The following is a 25,738-nucleotide window of genomic DNA, read 5'->3' on the forward strand; positions in this document are numbered from 1 at the left end:
AAGATGTTGTATTAGGCCCACAGAGCATATCATGCTCTACAGCTTTTGTAGTTAAATAATTTAAAGTGAAAATAATTTTCAGAATCATTCTATGTGTGTTTATTTATGTATGTGGAGTATTGTAAAGTCTATTTCATCTGGGACATGATATATGAGTTGGCAGACCCTCTCAATATGTCATGGGCTTGAATTGAGTCCAAAAATGTACTCATTTCAATCCATCATCTGCTGTTTTTTTCAGTGATCCATGTGGAACAGGGTTTTCTGGCAGGAAGGTGAAGCATTAAATACACATAGAGACCAGAGCACGCTTCCCCCTGCTCTGGGTGGTCTCTCTAGGACAGGATTAATGGCTCCTGTTGCTTAGCCACTGCTGCTGTACTTGTTTATGGACAAGCCAAGGAGTTACATCTGCAAGCCCCTGGAAAGTGGTACATTTCTGGAGCAAAACTCATTCTAAAAGGAAATAAGATGCAGTATCCACCTACTGTCCTGCAGGGAGTAGATTCACTTCTTTCAGCTTTGCTTCCTAATGGGAGAAGGAAAATGAAAAGCTACTCAGTGAGAAGGATATAATATTTATCCAGCTGAAATGCCAGCCGGTATGGATACTTTTTCCATTGAAATGGTTTTCTTTGCTTCGTAAAGAATTCTCAGAGGCTTTCAGCTAGTGTATTTCAGAGATGGACATATATGTGCATACACACATATGTGCAATGATGCATACAGCCCCTCCCCCAGTCTTTTTGGCAAAGGTTAGTAAAGATAGACCAGGTACAAAAATTAACTCCTTCCTGCTCGCTGTGCTCTCCTGCTCTCTAGGCAGGAGAAATATTAGCCTCAACTTCTGTTTTAAAAACCATACAAAATCAATGAAAATTCAAAAAGGCCATAACCAGGACCTTAATGTTTAAACATCTATATGAATATCACAGATGAGTTAAATCTACCAGTAACTGTGCTCTTAAAAATGATGACATTAAGCAAAATACCCCCCAACAACCTAAAACCAACCCCCAACACCTCCCACTTCTACTATTGCTTCTGTTTGTTATTTCTGTAACAAGTGAGTGTGATTTATTGTACTCAATTTGTTTGAGGGTTTATCAGGATTTGGAAATAAATGTTCAGCAAACAAAGACTACGAGAAGTCACAGTAATAATTAGGAGCTAAAAGTAAATAACATTGCTTTTAGTTTCTAGGCAGATATGTTTCCTCTTATTAGTAGAGTGCAATTAGTAAGACTGCTGCCTTAAACTCTTTGCTGAACTTTTGGACATAAAACAATAAGAGGAATGGCATATGAATGTACAAGAACATTTTGAAAAATATTCTGCTTGGGTATTTCTCAATAAGGTGCAAAACACCCATAAAATTCTACACAATAATTCTGCTTTGAAGTTGTTCTGTGTCATGTTCAATACAGAAACTGAGGGTGTAGTCATCACTATACCTGGAAATTTAGCAAAGCATAGTGAACTGACAAGAGAAGAAAACAGCACAGGAGTGGCTAAGAGAAAAGGAGTGTTGAAATTCATCATTAGGAAAGGGGAGTTTCACTGATGTGATCTGTGACATCACATGATTACATACCTGTAGGTTACCTGTAGTCTGATGTCAGGGAGTAACCTTGGTGTTGTCCTCCATCAACAATTCTTCTGGATTTGAAAGCACACACAAACTGTCCTCAAGGATGTAGAAGGACTTTCAAATTTTCTTAAAATAGGTGGGATGTATCTTGTCCTAAACACTCACTCCTCAAAATACAGTAAGAGGCTGCAAGGCATTGAAAGCTGTTTTAGGCTTTCAAATCCAATCTTGGCAAGGGATTTTGTTCATTAGCACTGTCTCTTGTAGACATTATGGAGGCAAGGTAATAGAAATCTTTTTTTATCGATTGGGGCTGTACTTCAAGAAAACAGTAATTGCCACCCTCAATTTAATTTGTAGATACTTATCTGGTGCCAATGTTCTGTTTTAGTATTAATGTCTTCCTGGAACTGCTAATGCGAATGCAAAAAAACTTAAATTCACATTAGCATTACTAATTGTGTTCTAGATCAGTATGAAGCTCAGATTTTCAGTTTCTAAAAGGAGCCTATAAGAAAGAAAGGGACACACTCTTTGTCAGAGTCTGTTTCAACAGAACAAGGGGAGATGGTTTCAAACTAAAAGAGGGGAAATTTAGACTGAACTTAAGGAAGATGTTTTGTGCATTAAGAGTGGTGAGGCTGCATGGAGAGGTGTTGGATGTCTCATACCTGGAGGCACTCAAGGCCAGGCTGAATGGGGATGTGAGCACCTGATGGAACTGTGGGTGTCCCTGTTCACTGCAGGGAAGTTGGACCAAATGGCCTTTAGAGGGTCCCTTCAAACTTGAACAGTTCTGTGATTCCGTTATTGTTATTTTTATTTTCATTTTTTTTACTTAAGGAAAATATAGCACATGTTTTGGAAGACTGGTCCTTCAACTGAATGTTTGTTTAGTAAGAAACTTGCAGGAAGTGGCAAGTCTAATTTATATTTTTATTTTTTGCATTGGGAAACTATATACACTGGATCTGTTTCTAAGATAAAATGAAAGGCAGAACTTCAGAAATGAAGAACAGAAAACCATTTATTGGAAAACAGAATGGATGCATATAAAAGCATTTTGCTATATACAAAGTTAGCCATGGATAAAAAAAAAAAAAAGCTACTATTATGAGCTGGGCAAAAGGGAGGAGGAATGATTCTGTCAGTTAAAGTACTGGTAGTTTTTCCTAGCTTTTTGATAGCTTAATTTGCAGTATTCTGAGGTCTTTCAGTTGGTATTTTTATTCTTAGAAGTTGACAGCAAGGGTCAGATCAAACCTTACAACTAGTTGCTGTTCCAACCCTGAAGGTTCAATCAAAAGATCCTTATTGTATGATCGTTCCCTTCAAATTTCTTTTGGAAGAGTGAGGGAATGTCAGAACTTCTCTATTCCTGCATCAAGACACAGTTGTTTTGATCTACAGTTGCTCTGAATCACCCAGACAAATAAAAAGAGAGCACGAATGCCCAGAAGATGATTTGGGATTTACCTTACTGAACCTGAAAGATGTATGAGGTGACAGTTTAAAATGCTTTTCAAGTACATTTGTAATTAATTCTTTATTACCTTCTTTTCACACCTTCCATCTCTTTTCTGGGTTTTGTGCCACTGTTCCATCCCATCCTATGTCAAAACCATGCTGTGTGATGAAGCACTCAGAGGTAGCATTCTGTAGATCTGATTTTTTTTAATAGAATATAAGTTTCTGAGAGCATTTCAGTAAGGATCTTTGTACCATTAAAAAGCTAGTTTTCTGAACTGATTCCAGGGATTAAGGTGGGATGGCTATGTGGAATATCGAATCCTTAGTATGTCAACAACTGACTTGCATAGGAGCAACATACAGCTATGACTGAGGGCAAAAGAGAACCTGTATGTAGATGCAACCAAATGCCAGCATTTCATCATGCATTGTGTTGATACCTCCTTAAGTAAGTGCTGGCACATTGGCAACCTAGAAAACATTTGGCTCTAGCAGTTACTCAGTGGAATGACACTACAGACTGGAGCTAGTATCAATAAATATTATTGAGATCCTTCCCGTGGTAGTCTCTGAAATTTGTCAGTTGAAGTAGGATCTTATGTAGTTATTTTCTCTGGAGAAACAAGCCTGTTTAAAAAAAAATCAGCAACAAAAACCACCAAAAAAACTAACACCAAAAGCTGGCAGAAATGAAGACATTTATATGTGCCTTCAGGTTTTAGTGAAAGCAGAGTAACAGGAAACTAAAAGACTTTGTCTTTTTAGTGGGCAGGGGTCTTCACTGTGATGATGTTACATTTGCAGATCAGGAATGTGAGTCTGGCCACAGGCAGTTTTGAAAATAGAGGTCTGTTTATTGACATATGCCTTGGTGTTTTGTTTTAGTTTTTCTTTGTGATTATAGGAGAGTAGAAGGGAGAGAAGTAGTGATGTCTTCACACTGTGTCTTCCCAAATGAAAAACGAACTCAGTTTTGGCTTATCGATACCCACATGATTGTCTTCATTGTCCTGCTGTTATGTTATCTTCATCCTGTGGGTAGCTGCAAAAAAAAAAGAAATGTATATTCAGCCTCTTATGGGGCTACAGAATAAGTGTTCTTATGCATGCGGTGTAAGAAATATCACGTGTGATGTTCAAATGATTTATTGTTGCTACTCTTTTTTCTTTTGATTTTCAACATAATTATGGGCAAATCACAAGCTGCATTTTTTCAGAGTTTTGACTTACATAACCAAAGATTTTTATTAACCCAGGAATGAAGAACATGTTTTTGAAAGGGACTAAGCAGTGAAGTGATGAATGGAACTGTTTCCAAAGCATGCACATAAAGTGATATCATCTAGCTAAGGCTGATTTCTGCTCCATCGCTTCAACAGGAAAATAGCTATATTGCTGAAATGATTTGGCTTAGGCTCTATTATTTGCAGTGGCGCTTGACAGTTATGGAGTTGGAATTCAATTTCTTTCATCTAAAGCAGGTGTGCCTTAAAAAAAAAAAAAAAAAAATCTCTCTGCCACTTCTGTGTAACGCATGGAAGTTGTTGGCTTCTTGCCTGAAAGCATTTCAGTGCACTTATCCCATTTTCATATAGCAGAAGTTGTCCATGAATATCATCCTGGTTTAAATACATGAGTGAATTTGCTTTATCCCAAAACAAGATAATCGATGATATGGAAAGCTTTATTTTGTGCTAGCACATAGATTTAAGAACCTGTTTTCAAAGGCGGTTTTATAGAAAGCTGTATTAGAAAGCACATAAAAATGTTGGTATTAATTTATTATTCAGGGCTAGAAGAAAGGTCCTTCTTAATCTTGACATATCTGTATTTGATATGACAGCTTATCCTTGATATTAACATTATGTATCCAAGTGCTCCTTTCCTTGCTGACTCTAAAATACCTTACCTTAGTTTTTGATAGTGATATATAGAGGTAGCAGTTGTTTATTTACAAATAGTACATGGCACATTTACTTTATAGGAAAAGAGAGGGTACTTCTACAAGTGCCTGCTGGGATTTAGCAGGTCTGGTTAAAGTAAGGATTCATTTTATGTAGAAAATCTGCATGTAATATCAGAAAGAGTAATATGTATTTTTTTCAGGTCAAATAAAAATGTATGCTTGCATGTCTGGCTCATAGTACACATTTCCATATATCTATATACACAATTATACTAAAACACATATTTGGATTTTGGATGTATATATATTTGTGTGTGTAAATGTGTGTGTGTATATTTACACTACACAAATATATGTACGAATGAAACATAAAATGGTGCAAAAGCCCGATCCTTCTTGGTAAAAACATGAAAATGATTCAGGATGCCTGAGCATGCACAAACCAGTATATGTGTTGAAAATACTCAGTGTTTTGATGAGGAAGCCATCAAATTTAAGCTCAATTAACTAATCAATTAATTGCATTCCTTTGTAGTAAGCAAATTGTCAGAATAAAAATGCACAGCATGTGTAGCTCCGTTCTACTTTTGACTATCCTTTTTATTTCTTATTACTTCCATGTTTTTGTAATATAATTTAGGCAAGCCATTTTCCCCTAGAACTCCATAGGTCAATAGTGTGTGTATTTACAGATGCTGAACACAGCTTGTGTAACTTGAGCGTGATGATCTGTGGTTTAATGTCTCTTGATCATAGAATTGTAGAATCATGAAGGTTGGAAAAGAATTTAAAGATCATGTAGTCCAACCATCCACCTATCACCAATGCTGCCCACTACACCATGTCCCTTAGTACCACATCTACACATTTCTTGAATGCCTCCAAGGTTGTTGATTCAACTACCTCCCTGGGTAGCCCATTCCAGTGATTGACCACTCTTGCAGAAAATAATGCATATGTCAACTGATATATACAAGAAGAAAGCAATAGAAATGTTAAAGCCACTGGCTGTAGCAAAGTGCATTTTCAGATGCTACCGAAAATCAGTAGTATGTTTAATCTTTGGAAGATCATCCCTGAATTCATTCATATGGAATGTGAATGGCTTATTGCTGTTTGGTTTACTGGCAAATTCCTGTGTTAAAATTGTCAGCTATGATGTTGGTCTTTTTCAATTACTATTTTCTGAAATCAGTTGGACTCCTCACTATCTTTATGCTTTAGAATACAGATTCAAGAGACAGACCAATCTAGTGCATTAATATTTAAACTGTTTTTGAAGTAAGGCAGCATCATGATAGCTTGCCATGCATTCATATCTAACTAGATATTGTTTGGCTTAAATTAATTCTGTTGGTTTAATTAACGCTGTTACTTTAATCCATTTAGAAAGAAAAAACAAACAACCTAAGAAGCATGATTGTATTAGATAAGACAACAGCTACAATATACCTTTCAACTTTCAGAAAAGCTCCCTGTTGTACATTTGACAAAGTAGTTATCCTAATCTCTTTGGGACTCATGGCAAAGTTTTTGGTAAATGTGGTTCCGCTGGAGAAGAGAACCATTTAGTTTGGGGTTTTCTTTGGGAGTCATCCCTTCCAACCATGAACAAATGGACTCTGATGAGTGTTTTGAATGTAAAAGTCAGTAGGAGCATTTGTCTTCACGTCTGCCGCAAAACTTCTTGCTAAATTATCTGGATCTCTCAAAGAGTCAATACAAATTAAAAATACGCAAAAGGTTTCTAAGAGAGTGATTGCTATTGTAGCAAGTTCATTAGCCTTCTGAGGAATGCGTTTGGCAGGCTTTGTTTAGCAGAACTCCAAAACAAAGTAAACCAAAAATGTCAGGAAATGAATTGCAAATCACTTGGCAATATAGATGTGAGAACTAGGAGGTAGATGATGAATAATTTGGGAAAATGTATATTGCTCCTCCAGGAGTTTTAACTGCACAGAAGGGAACTATATCAAAGATTACAGCAGAGAAAGGGGAATAACTTTATTAAACGAATATGGGCAGCACTGCTTTTCTAAAACGGCTAGCTAAACCAGCCTATAGACACTCTTTAGTCTGAGGAGAAAAAAAAAGAGTTCTGCAGCAAAGCTTTTTATTTCCAGCTCCCTGTATCTATCTTCATAGTGTGTTCAGCCTATCCTCTGAAAAATATACTGCTAAAATGAATCTTTCACTCTACTGTTGTGAGACTAAGTTGAAGACCAGAAATAAAGTACAAAGGAAGAAATTGCTCTTCTAAACTGGATAAGGGGCAATTACCTTGCATCTCCTTCCCTGGAAAAAGGAGGTTGGTGAGATTGAGTTAGCTGCAGGTACGAGTCGCCTGAGCATCCCTAGGCAGCTGCTGCTGAGGGAAGGGAAGAGGCTGCTCAACTCCAATTTAAGCCATTTTTTAAATAAATGTTACATGCCACTTCTACTGTATTTTCCCTGCTATTTGAAGATTCATTACAGAAACAGAGCAAAACAAGAGTTTTAACTCCCATAGCAAAACATAGAGGTGAATCTAACATAAGAGGATTGTAGATGACACAGGCAAGGCTAATGTGTTCCGTGCCTTATATTCCATCTTCACAGAAAGGTTAAATGTGACAGAAGGTTTAGCATGTTCAGAATTAGTAAGAGAACAGGAATTCAAGGGAGGGCAGGGAAGGAACTGAATAGTTAGGATCAGATAAGTCAGATTGAAGGTCAGTTTACAAGGTGAAATTGCTGGGCAGTAAACTAGGTTTTGAATTTATGGTTTGCTAGCTACTTTAACTCCTCATACAGAAAATCTCAGTGCATAGAGGAATTTAACATGAAACAGGTTAATAGGGCTTCACAGAGTTTACCCGAGCTTACTAAAGATATGGTTTCTAAATGAGCAGTCATTAGCTTTGAGTACTCCTGAAAGACACAGTATATATCTTTAAATAAGGAAAAAAAGGAAAAAGGAGAACAAGGTGATGACAGCCAAGTGGGTATCTTGGAAGATTACTAAGGCAAATTATTAAACAATAAACTCATAATCTCCTCAAGCAAAATGTGGTAAGCAGCCTTTCTAGCCACCACAAGTAGGTTAGGGGGACTTCTGACATGGTTGGGGTAGTCATGCCAGTGGGTCAGACTAAATAAGAAAGGAGGTATTCCTGTCTGAGAAGCATTATCAAAGAGTAACTGTGTCAATAGTTTGCTGTCAAGATCGATACCCATAGGCCTTGACTTTTTTTCTACTCTTCGTTACTGTCATTAATGTCTTGGGCAATGAGATGTTTCACATTTTTGAACGATATCACATTTGGAGGCAATACAATCAGGTTTAGAATGAAAAATCTTTTTTGACACATGGGTGAAACAACTGGAAATCCATGAGACAAAATTAAATAAAGATATAATAAACGCTGCGCTCGCAAAGGAAAAGTCAACTGCATGGTTGCCAAATGGAAAATAAGCCATTAAGTAGGAGCAGCGTGGAGCACTGAACTGGCTACAGTGCTATAGCAGAAAAATGTAAATCTCTTGTTGTAAATGTATTGACAAGAGAGTTTGAAGCCAATGGGAGACAGTTAGTGGTGTTCCTCAGCTGCAATGCTTCTAGAATGGGGAGAAATTGCAGAGATTTAGAAACGAGCAGCAGAAATGGGTTTGACACCTGATTGGTTTAAGTTGAGGAAAACGAGAGAAAATCAGGGAGGGGTGGTTGTATTTGTCTTCCAACATCTAACTGTGTAAAATTCCTTAAAAGCTTGTTCAATTTGTTCACTTACAAATTAACTCTTGGCAGGCCTGTCCTGCCAGCTTTTCTGCAGTAATAAGGACATGAGTTCCTATGTTCACTATTTACTGTAATCAGTGCTAGTTAATAAGCATTATCATCTCTTATAATTTTTAAGTTTTTAGAGGGGTAGCTTGTTTGATTGCATATCGCCGTGTAATTTAAACAAGACACCCTTGGACCCATCAGTTTTATGACTAACTTTGACATTTGCACTAAGCAAAGCTCACAGATTGAAGGAAACCTGTTAATTCTCTTTTATTCAGAACATTTCCTTCCTCACATCAAAGCAATACACGTTCATATCAGTGCTGCCAATCAGTATTTCTGCAGAATGAGCTGTGAAACTGAAGAGTGCTTCAAACAGTCTTGTAAAAATGTGAGATGAATCATTGCTAGAGAGCTGCGAGTTTACATGTATCATTGATGGCTTGGCATTCTGGACATACATAATATGCAAAGTCTTTTTTCTACTCTTTTTTTTTTTTTTTTTTTTTTTTTCCAGTAGTGATTTACTGTGTAATAGTTTATTCATGTGAAAAAGGAAGCCTGATATTTGATTTAATATTTTCTGTGAAGTGTAACAAAGTTCCAATTTGTTTGTGAATAGAAAATATCACACTTGATACTTTCACAACTAAAAAAATGCTCCAAAACATCCCCAGTAATCTTGGTCTGGCATTTCTAAATGGCAACTCTCAACCTCTGAAGGGAAAGTCCTTTGGGTACTAAGACCTGAAGACAACAACTCTGTTTTATCTGGGATTCTTCTTCTTCTTCTTTGTTTGGACTTCTCCCATTAAATCATTGATAAAATGCAAGCCATATGTTCCTACTGCACTGCCAACCTGTTTGATAGATCTTTATCATCTACTCAGACTCATCTACATCAGATGCATATCAGTATTGATGTAGGAGCTATAATTTAGTAAGAAGATGTACTTGTTAACAAAATCCATATAGTACTTTAATTATGATATTAAAATCTAATTATCGTTTACAGAATAAAATGACTATCTGAATAGATTTTGCTGCTATCTCTAATGCCTGATGAAATTGAAAGGAAAAGATGTTGATTTTTTTTTTTTTTCTCCTAGCCTTTGCAAATAGATGAATGAGAGGGGAGGGCAGTCTGCCATTTTAAAAGCTGGAGATTGGCAAACGACTTCATGTTGGAACGAGTGGCTGGTTGAGGAAGGCAGTAGGGATGAAGAACTGAACAGTGTCTGGTGGTGAGGGTCAATAGCAATTCAGAGAAAGTTCCAGGCTTGGGCTTGACTGCATTCAGGGACATCTCTTCATGGTATACTCTGTAGATGATTAGTGGATTTGGGCAGGAGAACTGTATTAAAGATGAGCCTAAGTATCAGAATGGATACAGCTTTTTAAGGGTTAGTATTTGAAGGATTAAACTTTTCCTTAAGGGAGAATTTTGTACAGGACTTGGATGCAGCTTAGTGGTCATTAAACTTACTTTAAACAATTTTATAGCCTTATTTACATCTTCCATAAGGTTATTAAGACTTTAATCCTTTTTCCTGTAAACTATTTCAGTTACAGTCAGCTATTTTTGTCCTTCTTGCTATAAGAATGCAGTGTTTTTGGCTGATACCTTACCTTCTTTTCACATGCTGACCCAGTATAGCCACTTCTGCAAGCACAGACATTTGGTTTTATGCATCTGCTTCCAAACAGACATTTTTGCTCACAAATTGCTATAAGTGAAAGATAAAATTGTTTAGGAATACATTTATTCTAAATCTTGTAATTAGAAGGGATGTACTCTGATGCATTTGAAAATGATACAACAAAGATGTGACAAAATCAAGGTTCTCTAGTTTCACATGATGGAGGAAAGGACAAAAAGAGTTTCAGGCACTTCAAAAAAAAAAAAGTTTGCCATGGGCTTTTTCATGCCTATGTGTCTGTTACATTTACAATTTTCCTTCTTTATTTTTACTCCTCACTGATGGGGTAAGAGAAGTGTGTGCCAAAGTAACCACCTTAGCTCAGCAGAAAATGGGTCAGAAAAGCTCTGATCTGGAAAGCCAGGATACATTCTGGGCTCTGACATCTGGATCAGATTTGTGCCAAAATCGATTTTCTTTTGTTCCATGTGAAATAAAATAACAGCTCTTAAAAGGATTTGAGATGCAAAGATTTGTTAAATATTTACTCCCCAGAGTGTTTCTTTTACAAGTAAAAGGGAAAATTTCCAGCATACTTCAAAACACTGGAATTCAGGGTGTGTAATTTCATGTCCTACAGAATCAGTAAGGAAATCAGAAAACCTTTTAAAATATTATCTAGACTACCATTTATATTTACAGGCATTCTGTTAATAAAAGAACCAGTGCTCTTTTTCTTTTTTTAAGAGATTGAAAAAAAAAAGATAATCAATAGACTTATTCAAATTTCATCCATTTTTTTCATCCTAATCAGCAGTTTATGACATGGTTTTGGCATGGAGGAAGAAGAGCAACCAATTCGTAGGGCGGCAATTCAAGAACACACCATAGTATCTTAATTAGATCTTATGACTTAAATCTTCTATAAGTATTGCCCAATAAATATCAACAAGCGAATTCTTTTATTTCTTGCCTGGGAGACCCATATAGAAAGCTGCTAACTATACACTAGTAAGATTAAATATTAATTATTTCATTATTTCAATGACAGTCATTATCTGTCAATAAAGCATATGACGACAGTTGTCTATGCTCCAATACCATCAGATCTGAAAAAGTTTAATGTATCCCTACAAGGGACTTTTCACAAAGAAATCAACAAATTGAGGGTTTCAGTTTTTTGGTCTTAGGATCCTATTTTTGGCACAGGTTTAAGCTCATGCAAACTCTTTGTGTTGCAATCTGAAGTCTCAGAGATAGAACAGACTTTTGAAATTTCTTTGGAAAACACACGGTGGCTTCCTAAGCCACCTAGATGTAATTCTCTGAGGACAGTTATAACAATGCTACAGTGACCTTGGAAGGCTGGCCACAAGCTACAAAGATTCCCTTCCTTGTGGTTGTTTAAAAACAACATCTTGTAATTTTGCTGTCTTTGTCTACTGAAAATAGGTTGTCAACTCTATGAGGTTACCTTGACAGCCAGCACTCTGTATGAAGGTTGGGATTCTGCTATATAAGGGAATGCTAACATTTAAATTTATATTCTGAACATCAGACTAAGAGCTAAGGGAAAGAGGAATGAAGAAACAAAACTGACTGGTAATCCACACATCCTAAAAATAAGAGGCTGTACAGCCTGCTAAGCTGCTGGTCTTGTGAGTACAGCCAGATAGTGAACTGGAAAAATCTCAGTGTTTTATCCATGGGAATAAAGCATTTCCCACTTTCTGCCAGGGAGTGTATTCTCAGCAAAGGAGCCTCTTCGAGTTGTGTTCCACTCTACAGTGGATTTTTTTCTAGAAAAGAGACCACTATGTATGATAATACGATGTATAACCTGACGTGAACTTGAGCACAGGTAAAATGAATATCAATTATTTTATTGGTAGTCATATAATAAAAGCAGGTAAGGAAAATAGTCCGATCTGGAGATCCCTAAAGCTGGTAGGGATATTCTCATATGCAATGAGAGAAGGGCAGGTATTAGATAAGGTACCAGGCTTTTTTCCATCTGTGGTTTCTTTGATTTTCAGATGATTCAAACAAAACAAAAAAAGGAAAAGATTTCCTCTTTTTTTTTTATCCTTTCCTATCTGCTTGTCTCTCCATCTCCACCCACTGCTTCCTGCAGTAGTGCTCAGAAAGGAGAGAAGTTAAAAACATTTTGGGAGAAAATTGGAATTGAAATCAGAGGATAATAACATAGCTGAAGTTTAAATGAATATTTCATAAATGTATTTACAAGGGATGCTAAGCCTCTAAACACTAAAAATGACACAGTCTGTGTATGCATTATCCTGTACAGATTCAGCAAAGAAAGTCATTTAGTAAGCTAAGCTTATGATAAAATTATAATCAATAAATGCCCATTACAGAAGGAGATTTATCCCTGAATGTTAAAAGAACAGAGCTATAATTTGCATGCAAATGACAATCTTTCTTACGAGTTTTCTTTTTTTAAGAATTGAAAGGGTTACATAGGAAAACTAGAAGCAAGCTTGTCTGAGGTGGTGTTCAAGACAGAGGGAGAGAGAATGAGCTTGAACGTTGAGGAAATTATAAGGCTTTAAGCTTGACACTTATAACATGCAAATAAAGAGAAGATATTCTGAAGGGCAAATGAGAAGCCGGTATGGGTTCAATAATATTAGAACAGAAGACAGCAGCATGAATTTTAATGATGAAGATCCTTCACAACTGTAACCTTCTTATATTTTATAATTAATTATTAGAATTATACCTTGATCCTGCACTCTGATCCTTAACAGACTTATATCCTTGGCCAAAAGCCTGCTGACTTTACTGGCTTGTGTTTTGTCTAAATCTGTCAGGGCAGTCAGATTGTACCATCAGGTCTTCACTGCTTTGGTCTAATAGTTCTTTTCTAGCTTAAGAAAAAGAGAGATATGAGTTAACACCTCAACAGGGAGGACCCACAGGCGTGGGGCTTTAGAATGGGTGTCCGGTCTGAGATGGAAAGGAGATCACTGATGGGGAAACATGGTGATACTGTGTTTTCCAAGAGGGAATTTTTAGTACATCTGTGCTGCTGCTATGAGTCTATGAATCTGCTCCTTTCTGTGGGTAAGACATTGTGTATTTCAAATGACATCTTTTAGCCTGTTTTACTGAAATGTAATTTCCCTGCATTTGCAAGACTGTCTGAAACTTGACCGTTACTCCTTAAACTATGACCATCAAAGGCATAAGAACTTATCAAGGATAATGTGTGTATTCCACAGCACACCGTATTTGTTGGGATAAATGACCTATTTCATTGATTCTCTTTCAGAAGCTATTCTGTGCAGTTACAGATGAGCAGGGAAGAAAACCATTCTCTCAACTGACCTCTTTATTTGCAATCTGATAAAAGAGGACTATTGGATTTTGTCCATTACTGCTGAAACAATGTCTCCTGAAAGTCTCTTTTACCTACTCTTACTCTTGCCAAATTCTGCAGTACAGTGGTAGCCAGAGACTGGTAAAACTGTAAGAAAAATAGCCTGCATGGACATCTCTGGAATCTCACTGAGTTTGACTGATCATAGCACTGAGAAATTCATAATTCACCACATTAAACGAAATGAGATTTCATTGCAAATCATTGCAGAGGCAAAGTATTTGCCTGCATGATTGCACTTCCAAAATGCAGCAGACCTGTTCCAAATTAGATACAAGCTTCATAACGTATGGTGCTACATCTGAAAACAGAGTTCAGTCTTGCTCTCTGAAGCATTTTCAATACTGTAGAGATAAAATTATTCTGACTTGGACAGTGCCAATCTTCATTGCAACAGAACAGAAAATCTGCTCTAGGTTACTGTCAATGTATCGTTTGCTGAAAGGCTGAAGGATTTTCGACTGTCACTTATAATACAGATCTATGTACTTCTTTCTGGGTGAAAGTTGGCAGGAAAATAGAAGGCATCACTATTTGCACTTGCAAGTACTTAATTATTAGCGGCCTAAACTCAAGAAATGTCATCTGTTGCTTTTTTGGGTTTTACAGAAGACTGGGAGGAGGAGATCTCGGGAAGATTTTATTGTGGCAGCTATATCTACTGCTGCCTCCAAACAGCCTGAGCAGTTCATGTAAGCCTGGGCCATCTCTGTCATCTTGATAAGGGCAGCTGCATGAATTAATAGGCTGAAAGCAAAGAATGAAACTGGGATTATCTGAGTCCCTGCTGTGCCTGAACAAGTCTCAAGATCACAAACCAGCCCAAATTCCTTCTGGATCGTAGGGGAAGGTACAGTGATTGCTGGAAAAACTTAGCTGGAATTTCACTTGTGTAAGGAAACTGACTTTTTGTTCTTTTAAACTCCATCTGTTAAGGGAGTGTCAGAAGCAGGGGAACTTTGCAGGCTGAAATTCATGAACAATGCAGTTTGCACAGGGAAGTAGTACAAGGGGTGAAATGCCCCTTTGCAGAAATGCACTGGTTTTGGGAGAGGGCATGGATTTTGCCCACTGGTGGTGTAGGCAGAGTTTTGGGATGCGTTCAGCCACTTTTTTCACAGTGCTCTGGATTTGGATGGTTGGACTCCCATGTTAAAATACTAACCCAGACTTGCTTTCAAGGGTTACACTTCTGTGCAAAACTTTATACGTAACGCCTGTGAGGATGAAGACTTTCTTGTTCCTCCGCTTCCTCCCTGCCTTGTTGTGAATACCCTGGAGCAACATTGTAAGACATAACCATCTGCTCTCTGACTACAGTCGTCTATTCCTCTATTTAAAAAATAGTGAAATTCCAACCATTTGGTGGTTAGCTGGGTTTGCTGTGAGACCTCAGAGTTACCAGCATCTCCTTTTGGGCACAGAGCTGATTTAATTGCACACTGCAACAGAAACAAGGGGGGGAAAAAAAGACCAGTAAAAACAGGGTGACTATCCAGAGGAAATATTCAAAGGAGCTGATTAAATAGATGAAAAATGGCCCAGGCTTGTGTGCCTGCATTGTGCAGCAGAAATGGGTAATGACAGTAAGCCTCACTTGCCTTGCACGGGAGCAAGCATGATTTGTTTATTTATTTAATAAACTGACTCAGGAATATATCATCAACTAATAAATAACTTTAAACATTACAATGTTTGAACTAGCAGACAGCTGGCACAAAGAAACAATTACACAGCCATTGGGATTTAACTGACAAAAGATTTCCATAAGTAATTACGCTCTGTGAGTGTGAGAGGAAAGAAAGATTACCCTTTTGAAGGGATATAATGCTTTGATATTTTCCTCATGACCTTTTACTGTAAAACTAATAACATGCACACACTGCAGTGACCCTGCATGCAATGGGCAATAATGGGTCTCTTTCTGCTCCAAGTTTTCCACTCCCCATGCATAAAAAGCCATCTCAGTGGTCAGACCAAATGTGTAATATATACAGGGTTGGACTCCTGGGTTAGCAGGCACACACAACTTCTGTCTATGTTTAAGGCCATCTGGATATGCTGAATAGGATATTGCATTTCCTATTGTCCCTGACCCTCTATTTTTTTTTTTTTTTTTATATATATATAGCCTTTCAAATAGTTGAGTTTAAAATCTGCTACTTTTTTTCTGATGGAAGTAAAGGCTGAGCCTGTGCTCATAGCAATAGTTTTACTGACAGCATACAACACTTCTGACAAACAAGAGGCATAATTTACGTGCTATCATCTGATTGTTGCCCTTTCCGTGTAAGGTAAACATAGAAAAGTGGATATGTGAATATCTCTGATGCAACAGGTATGGCTACAAGCCTGTGATAATGAGAGCAGCACTTACGGGTTTGGCACAGCATTCCCACCCATCCTTCAGGGCACTCGCAGATGTTTGGACCTATACATTCTCCACCATTCAGGCATTTCTGCAGGCAAACAGCTGGACAGTGACATGAGACAAGTGAGAAGATAAGTAAACAACATATCCAGATGTTCCAAAGCTGTCTGAAATAATGACCTGCAAGGTTTTATTTCATCTGGCTAATTTCCAAAGGAATAGATGTGCTCTCTTCATCAGATAGTTTGTATTTAGGAGTCTTTGATATTTGCTTCTTAAGAAATGTATCTTTGATGACTGCCTTCTGGTAGCTTGGCTATTTCTCATGTTGAGCTCACTATCAGTTGAGAATACTCTCCATATGATGTGTTCATCTGGTATATTCATGTGTTAGATGCATATAGCAAATTCCACATTGCAAATAAGTTATATCCCATAGAAGGGTTTGGTATATTTATTGTCTATAGTATTTCTTCAGAAATCCAAAAAGTAAATGCATGTTTTCATGTGCACACATGAGAAACACATATTTCCTGCATCATTTCTGAAGAAATTATAATTTCAAAACACTGGTTCTGAAATCATACTTACTACTAGGATCCAAAGATCAAATATCCTGTATTTTAACCTGGTGTATTTACAGCGTGTCATCTGGATTATAAATTTATTCAGTTTATCTGTCAACATCATAGTAACAAATAGCCACATAAGGAAAAATACTCCTTGAAAGTATTTTAAAGTGAGAGTTTTTTTAATTCTGTTTTTATAATGGTAAGTCAGGTATGGTAGAGTTACAGAGTGAAAGCACATCTTTCCTGAAATTATGCACCAAAATGTAGCTGGTGACCTTGAAAGTACATCAGTTGGCAAGGCTTTACAGCAGGCTTTAAGTAGTTCTGTATCTTGAAATATATGGCATTTCTCTGTAAAATACAGCAAAATATGTGAAGGTATTAAAACAGAAAATCAGTGCTTCAAGTTTAATACTATAAAAAATGAATTTCCGTAACAGGATGTATAAGAAATAAATAAAACAGAGCCAGGGTTCCCCTACAAAGCTTTCTTGCTTATAGCATTGTCCATTGCCTTTGATTGAAACTGTCTTTCTTCAAACTGCGGAAGGAGCAAAACAAATTATATTCACTATAGTATTTTTTAATATTAAGACAAGGTTACAATTGATGCTGACTGGCCTAAGTAATGAGTAGTGATCTGTTTGATGGACAGTAGAAATGCTTACGTTTATTACAGTGCTTTCCCCTCCAACCAGATGGGCAGTCACAAACATTTGGGCTTACACATTTCCCTCCATTCATGCACGCAGGATCACAGACACCTGCAGATACATAGAAATGAAGAATATAGTAACTAGAGGAAAAAGGAAGATTTTACTGGAGACTTCCTTACATCTTAAAGGCTGTGGATGAGTGCCCTTTCCTGGATGCATTCAAGGCCAGCAGGATGGGGCTGTGAGCAACCTGGTCTAGTGGGTGTCCATGCCTATAGCAGGGGGTTGGAACTAGATGGTCTTAAAGGTGCCTTCAACCCAAACCATCCTGTGATCCTATGAGCTGCCTGCCTCACTAGTAAAAGAGAAAGGCATTACTCATGAGGATTCTCTGGAAACCATTAAGAACTTTTCTGTAGCAGCTGTGGATGCACCAAATACTCGTTAAAGCTTTTCCTTCCTGATTGAAGAGCATATTCTCAGGTGTACATTTGGATAAGAAAGAAGGATAGATTGGCTTTATGCAATTTTGGGAACATTTTTTGCATTCAATCTAACTTGAAGACTAAATAGATCTATTATTCTGTGACCTTTTTGCACTAGTATTTGTTAAAGTACTTACGTTTTTATAATGCTTGTTCATATGAGTAAGATGCTCAGTTGTTTCTTCCAGCCAGAGGAAACCTGATGACTCTTTGTTAGATTTCATTAGAATTCCAATGGCTAATTTTTGCATCTCCTATCAGACCCTGTCTTTATGAACATCTCATGAAAAAGTCTCACTGCAGTCCCAACAAAGCAAATCCTGTGACTGTGATGTTTAGATAAAGGTAGATGCTGCATGCAGGAACCCAAAGTCCCCATCTACTCTTTCTCCTTGAATGTAAGAGTAACTGGAGGAAGTAAGTATGAGTGGTGGTGCAGTTCAGAGATATGACAGTGCTGGCATGATGGGAATAGAAATGATTTACCTTTTACGTAGAAGCATGGAAGAAGGTGTTTGTATTTGATAACTGAGTGGAAGGGAGGAAAGCAGTGTTACCTAGTAAACAGACTGGGGAATGAAAGGAGGAGTCTGACAAGGTTTTGAAATATACTTCTGTGGAATGGCTTCTGCTCTTTTTTAAGCTTTAGGGGCACAGTGGGATTTTGCAGCGTCCCATTGCTGTTAGCGGCAGTCAGCAGCAGTTCTATCTGCACACAGATCTTCTCCAGGTACCAAGGGGCTGGCATTTAAAATGTAGCACCATGGTACCTGTGTTAGCCTTGAGATTGTGATATGACATTTGGCACAGCAGCAGTAAGACCAACTCTTCAATGCTAATGCTGTAGTAGTTCTGGTTTTCACGATATCTCACTGTGCGGAGCTCTGAACGTACTGTAACACACCCACAGCCTCAAAATAGGAATTATGTTTAAAAAACAGCATGCAGATAAAACCAACCAGTGTTAGCTGGTGGGAGAATGATCTTTGGTTCCTCTCTTAGGCATATGATCAGGCATCTTTAGATAAGTAGTTTTAGATTCTCTGATTATTTCTCAGTATATCTGTAGCAGTGAAGAATGTGATGCACCGAGTTATTGTTTTTGTGGCTTCTTGTGTCCTGGTCACTTGCTCTGTTCCTTCAGTGTAGATGAGGCACTGGCAGCTGTAAGAGCTCCATGGCTGCTCTTACTTGGCTGCTAAATCTGCATTTTGCTCTGTGCCAAAGCTCACAAGTCTCTCAGCATGGTGACCTGCCCTCAGGCAGGGCAGACTTACCCATGCTTATAAGGGCTGCTTGGACCCAAGCCCTAAAACTGTCATCTTCTTTTTCCTTCCTTCTCCATTTCTCCTGATCCGTGCTGTAATCTTGGCATCTGCTTACTAAGGCTAACAGGGATCTAGAGTTCTTGCTGAACTCTCAAAAAGTGCTGCAATGCCAGTCAAAACCTAGATGAATTTAAGGAGTTATGACAACTGTAACTCTGAGTTCATCTCCCCCCCCCCCCCCCAAACTCCCCTTTCCTTCTCTCCTGTTTTTTGATCTCTGATCACCCATAACAGACTTCTGACATCCAGTTTTATATTGTGCTGTGTTTGGCTTCTAGTTTCAAGTATAAAACAGCTTAGATATTCACTATTTAGAAAACTGACCTCAAACTATAAATCTCAGATCTAGATTTCAAATAATTCCCAGCTTTATGATACTCACAGACCATAAAGTCCTCATAGCTGACCCGCTGTCCCAAGATCATATTGCTGAAATCCATGGATTTCATCTGGAGACCAGAAGAAACGTGGACCCTATCCAAGCTCAGTGGTACTTGTTCAAAAAGAGGTTTCTAATTTGTTTCTAATTTTTTTGTCCTTTAAATTTTTAATGTACTTTCCCCCTAATACAAAACATTGCACTGTTTTCCTGTGGTATCTGAGATATTCTATGACAGTAGATGCTTCCTTCGGTTACTGAAGGGGAGTCTAACTATTGCACTTTTTGATTCAGTTTTATTTTTCAGTTTATATATAACTGAACTACTTCTGGCTCAGTTTGCCTTGTAATTCAGTAAAACTTACAGTAACAGGGGAGGTCTGGTCTTGGTCTGAGTAAAACATTACAGTTCAAACAGATTTTCAGCTTGGGATCTATTTATCTCGTCGTTCAGCTGCCTTACAAATGAACAAGGAACCATGAAAATAGAGCACTAACTTCTTTAATGTTGCTTATTGCTTGCAGCATCTGTCACTTTAGGCAATAAATCTGAGGAAGTTCAATTCCAACAGAACTAAGAGAAAAACTTAAGTGGGAAATGTAAGCTCAGGGCCATACCTGGTTGGACAGGCACTCTTGGCTCTCTGCCTTCCTGGGCAGACACTTTCTCAACGAGATGAGGAATACACAAGGCACCTTTATGTAAATGCATGCAGTGTTATCTCCCCTTCTTTTCTGTCTGATATCTCTACCTTGTTCTCCCTTTCTTTGACTTTCTTAAATACAATTCCATCTCAATACCCATCAGGCAGACTTCAACGTTTGTTGATTATAACTAGTTCTGATCCTTTCTAGTCCCACTCCTTGGCCTCTGTGGAGGAGCTCCAATTTCAAAATAGCAAACAAAAATGTTACAGCCTCTCACAGGAAAACTAAATAAATTATCAGACACTAGGAGAGCAAATCGAATTATTGTAATCCTCCCAGGCGCTGGCATGACTTTGAAAAGTCTCACATTTTTTCCCTCTCCTCCCCTTGAAAAATGCCTAGCATCCTGACCCAAAGACAACAGGGGTTTGATATGTTTTCCACCTGACTTGGGAACCAGCCTTAAGGGAATGGATGGATGGAAACACATTTGCGTCTTCTCTTTGTTGCAATTTGATAGGGCATATCACTGGGGGTGGAGAGAGCCTTGTTCTGTCTAAGTATCCTGAGTGCAAGCTTGCTAGAAGTCAGCGAGTATCACTAAAGCCTTAATCCCATTCCTTGTGGTGTCAACGTCAGCATTTCTATGCTTTTCAGTAAGAACTGAAGCACAGAATTTTGCATGCAGTAAGCGTTACTCAATTCTATAAGGAGTGTGAAGGCCACTATTTAAAACTTCCATAATATGGTGTTTTTTTAAAACAGGCAAGTTAGATAAGGTAAGCCTGTGTTGGAGGTTAAAGTAAAAGCATGATTAGTTGCTGTTTTTCAGGTGAGGGTTGATTTGATAAGGTAACAGGTGGCAGGAGGTGTTAAGATAAAACATAGGCATTGCGTAGAACATTGTACAAAATGTAAGCAGTTCCACTTGTACTGAATGAGACTTACCAGTTGCTAAGTTTCTGTCATACAGTTAGTTCTCTTTGATGGCTTTAGAGCACTTTGACCTTACAATCACTTAAAATTTCCTGTGACCCTTTAGGCTGGCCTCACCCAGCGAAGTGCTTCTTGCAACTCTTTTTATCATGGAACTCCACAGTTACCTGTTCACCTCTAGGTAGCTAACCTCTTGCTTTGTCAGCCAAAGAGAAGAGTTTTAGTACAAAATAATTATTTCCAGAGATTACTAAAAATCTATGGGAAAAAAAAGTTGTCTCTAAAATCCAGTAGGTACTCCTGATGTAAGTAGCACTTACAGTTCCAGAGTCTTCCTTTCCACTTCTCACAACAAATTGACAATAAACATTCCCTTAAAGCACAGAATCATAGAATCATTACGGTTGGAAAGGAACTCTAGGATCATCTAGTCCAACTGCCAACCCATCTCCACCCACTAATCATCTCCCTCAGTGCCACATCCACACTTTTCTTAAACACCTTCAGGGACGGTGACTCTGCCACTTCCCTGGGCATTCTCTGCAGCATGCGTAGTATTAAGCAAAATATCCCTGCTATGCAAAGTGAAGGGATATGCTTTTGGTATGCTTTTCTGCATACACTATAAGCAATTAAGAGCAATGTCTTCAAATGGTGACAATATCAATCAAAAGTCTCATCAGTCTACAGTGATTAACAGAAGCCAGATGTTTCCTTCAGACTCATTTTTCACTATGCATTAGCAGATAAACAACAGTTCAGGTTGAACTCTAGCCACTTTTCAGTGCAAGTACCCCATTGGACCTTTTTAACTAGAAATGGGTAACAGTAAGTAGTGAAAAGCTTGCAATTTTGTCAAATGTCTTCATCACTGCCCTTATGTCAAAACAGAGGAGATACTAAATCAGGCTCCCAAAATCTTAGCAAAATGAGATTTTCTGAAATGTTTCAGGAGTACCCAGTGGTGCAGCTGAACATCCATGTGCTTCCCTGACAGTATGAGTGCCCTGACTTCTTCTTTCTGAATCAAGAATTACCTGTCATCATGTATCCTGAGCCAAGCTGCTGATGAGGAGACAATGTGTCACACTGCAGTGCTGATTAGAAGATGCAGTTTTCAAGATAACTTTTTTTTTCCCCCTGTAGAAGCTGACAAAATTGACCTGTTTCTGAATGTATTTTGCCTTTGTATGGAAGAGAGAAAATAGCCTCAAGCAGTAACATCTGTGTGGGCCAGCTAAGGTAATGCATCAGGCTACGTCTTCACTGACAAAGAACACAGGAAAGTGGCCAAAAGAACACCTACTGGTAGATACAGACTTCAACGTGTCCTTTAAGTCACCATCCCTGTGCTGTCATTTGTACATGATTCACAGGCATGGCTTTTATTTCAGGCTGGTGTTGGTTTTGGACTGACTTCTCTGTGGTCCTAGCACATATTTGTACTTGCTCTCTCAATTGCTCTTTTGAGAAGTAGGATGCTTGATCAGTCGCAGTTTTGGCTTGTGTACGTGTACGTGTTGTTTTAATGTTCGTTTTCTCCTTTCTGCTTAGTGGTTATCTGGATGTGGTGTGACATTCTCAAAAACAAAGAGCTGTAGCTAGGGAGGTACAGCACAGTAAGGATATAGAGCATGGGACAGATTTAAAAATAACACCGACTGGTCTTGTCAGGAAAATACAGATGACAGAACCCAAGCTGAGAATAAAAACGAAGCCAGTAGTTGTGAAAGCAGTTGGTTGCTGTGTTAAAACTGGCACTTCTTTTCCAATATTTATTGGTAATATACATCACCCATTGATAAAACACAGAAACGGAGGAGAAAATCTGTGCCAGGAATACAGCAACCTTGTGAATGTAGCCTTAAAATGTAAAGATGCTGCTGATATTTTTATAGGAAGAGAACTGGAGAGCCAGGTCAGCAGTTTGATGAAATAGCACAGTTCAATTGATTGACTGGAAGCAAGGTTCCACTTCTCTCTGGATGCGTTATGCATCTCAGCAGTACTGCTCAAATGAACTGTTGTCCCGAGTGCAGTAAGGAAGGGGTTGGCTGGATGCTTCCAGGCTCCAAATAAAGAGTTGATCTTGCTGAATGTTCTTTAATCCTTTGAAGAAATGAATCGCAAAACTGGTGAAAAAATACTCTTTTATGGATTCTGCTGCCCTCACAGTAGCCAGAAAGTAGTTGAGGTAAAAAACATCATTCTATACTTCAGAGGGTATAACTGATGCTCAACAGATCATTAGCAAGATGGATGTACTGAGATATCTGCTGCCACAGAGGTCCTAATTGCACGTAGCACTAAAAAACATGTTGTGGGTTTAGGACAGTAGCAATTACTTGTCCTAATTTTTCTGTTTCAAGGGCAGCCAGAAAATAGTTTTACAAATGTTAAGTTTTAGGCATGTGTTTTGTTCCAAAGATTGAGTTTCTCGGAAACTCCTCATTTCTGTGGATTTGTATTTGTGAATAAAGAAATTTATACCCAAGCTTTAGCAACGTAACTTCAGATATGTAACCCAGTGCGTATCAGTAATTATAACTTTAGATTAAATTTTGAGAACAAGCAACTTTTTGTGTGTATAAGAAGCTTGCAAGTTTTGTGCAAGGTTCTTCTAAAATTTGGATCCTTATCCATATCAAGCTACCAATTATTCTGAGGTTTGCTCAGCCCCATTTCTTGCTTCACGTATTTCTAACAGATGCACAGCAATTCTTCAATAAATTACCTTTTCGAATAGTAAAAAATAATCTGGTAGAAACCTCTGAGGGATGCAGTGCAGGAGAACAAATTACTACAAGACACAGAGGGAGCTGTAAATGTAGTTGTGATGGGTGCTGTGACAGTTTGCATTGATAATGTATTCACGTTACCACACAGCTCTGGCAATAGGAGTTAGTTTGCATCACCTTGCACACGTTTCAGAAGAAAAATTTGCCTGAAAAGTTGTAGGCCATATAGACTGCAGTATGATGCCAGGGCCTTGCCTAATTGTGTCTGGTCTTTGTACCGATGTGTGCTCTGATGTACCTGGGGGTGCCTTTAGAATTATTAAAGCAGGAAATAAATCTAATTTAGGTATTAGATCAGAAAAGAAAATGGGGAAAATAATGGATGCTGGATGGCATAACTACTGAGGTGCCAGACTAAGCTCTGTGTGTTGATGTGCAATGTAGTGGGCTCCTATCTGTGCCATTACTTCACTCTCATCAGATAATACAATTTTTCTGCCAGCAAAAAAGGATCCTGGTCTCTCTGTCTGCATTTCTGAATGATTCTGGCAGGGCACGGTGGGTAAGGCTCTTAAAATCCAGAACACTGTGGAAAAAAGTAAGGAATTGCTGCTCCAGTTCAGATAGGGGATTGTCTGCTGTCGTTGGGACTGAAATATTTCTCCCCCTTTGCCTGTTGTCTCTTATCAGGTAAAACTCTTCGTAGAGGTGCACTGTTAAGGTGTTTGGATAGATGCGTGGTATTTTGTCTTTCAGAATGATGTAAACACTCAGTTGACAAAGAAATGACACCATATGCAGGTGTGCATAAGGTATATCTGGGGTAGAGTCTGCTGGGAACCAGCAGATTTTGAGATCCTTAGCAAAACCTTTTTTCTTTTGCCAATTGGTTTTAGTCTGATTGCGATGCTATTAATTTGAAAGAGTGTCTCGCTATTCTTTATTCTCATCTTTGTGACTGTTAGTACATAATTAATGTAGGGAATTGTGAAATATACTCTCAGCACAACTTATATTCTCATCTTGTTTGGGTCTTGCGCTTGGTAACATTTTCTCTTCATTGAGGAATGCTCTGTGCTTTATTAGGTCAGCGAACCATTACGGTGTGTGTATAAATCGTTCTCTAGAGCTGTTTCCTTGTCATGCCTGAGTAAGAAGTGAAAAGGGATTCTCATATACATTGTTTTTCTCCGCTGATTGTTTTTGCAGTTTCAGTCCTTGCATTATGGCCTGCCATTTAGGTGTGCTTTCATTGCTCAGAGTGGGCTAAACCCACCCATGCTTGAAGCAAGTTGGTGTATTTTCACCCGTGCAAAAGTAAAAAGAGAGATTGAAGCAGAGGAACTGAAAAGAACTGTGGTGAAATGGGAGGTAGCTTCAAGGCAAGAAGAGGAAGAACATCAGGTCCCTGGCCTGGCTGATGGCCAGCTGGGAAGCAAGGAGCTCATCCACAGAAGGCACCTGCCTTGGGTGGGAGCCCTTCCAGAAAACGAAGTGCTGTCCGCCCTGGCACTGCTCTGATCTTTTATTCATAGCACTATTATCTGTCTTAGGAAGTAGGCTAAGTCTTACATGAGAATCGATGTACTGCCAAGGTCTTTTTGTGGTCCAGCAGACAATGTAATTTCCAGAACTGTTCACTCCCTGTGCTTTCCCTGTGGTAGATTTTACACCCCTTTTTTAAGAAAAGACATTAAAATATTTTAATTAGAAATAGACCCTCAAATGTATTGTTACTGAAATCAAGTCATTGAAAAGCCACTCATCCTCACATGGAAGCATACGGCAAAGAGAAATGTGTCAGTTCAGGAATCCCTGCTATTTAAGTATGCATTTACATATAGCAGCA

The 25,738-nt window shown here is 38.3% G+C and overlaps 1 protein-coding gene across 1 annotated transcript in view; it reads right to left on the reverse strand.

The window, feature by feature from the left end:
• Positions 1-2,680: 2,680 nt before the first annotated feature.
• LOC122164880 (von Willebrand factor D and EGF domain-containing protein-like) overlaps positions 2,681-25,738 on the reverse strand; it is a 165,864-nt gene continuing 142,806 nt past the window's right edge. The window contains exons 26-29 of the mRNA XM_042827324.1: positions 17,388-17,483; positions 16,154-16,249; positions 10,363-10,460; positions 2,681-4,103 (exon numbers count right to left, since the gene is read on the reverse strand). Of these exons, the coding sequence (XP_042683258.1) occupies positions 4,089-4,103; positions 10,363-10,460; positions 16,154-16,249; positions 17,388-17,483 (305 nt within the window). The 3' untranslated portion in view covers positions 2,681-4,088. The remainder of the gene's footprint in view (positions 4,104-10,362; positions 10,461-16,153; positions 16,250-17,387; positions 17,484-25,738) is intronic.

The sequence above is a fragment of the Centrocercus urophasianus genome, unplaced genomic scaffold (assembly GCF_019232065.1).
Source record: "Centrocercus urophasianus isolate 14NV4802_14NV808 unplaced genomic scaffold, USGS_Curo_1.0 seq_28, whole genome shotgun sequence".
NCBI lineage: Eukaryota > Metazoa > Chordata > Aves > Galliformes > Phasianidae > Centrocercus > Centrocercus urophasianus.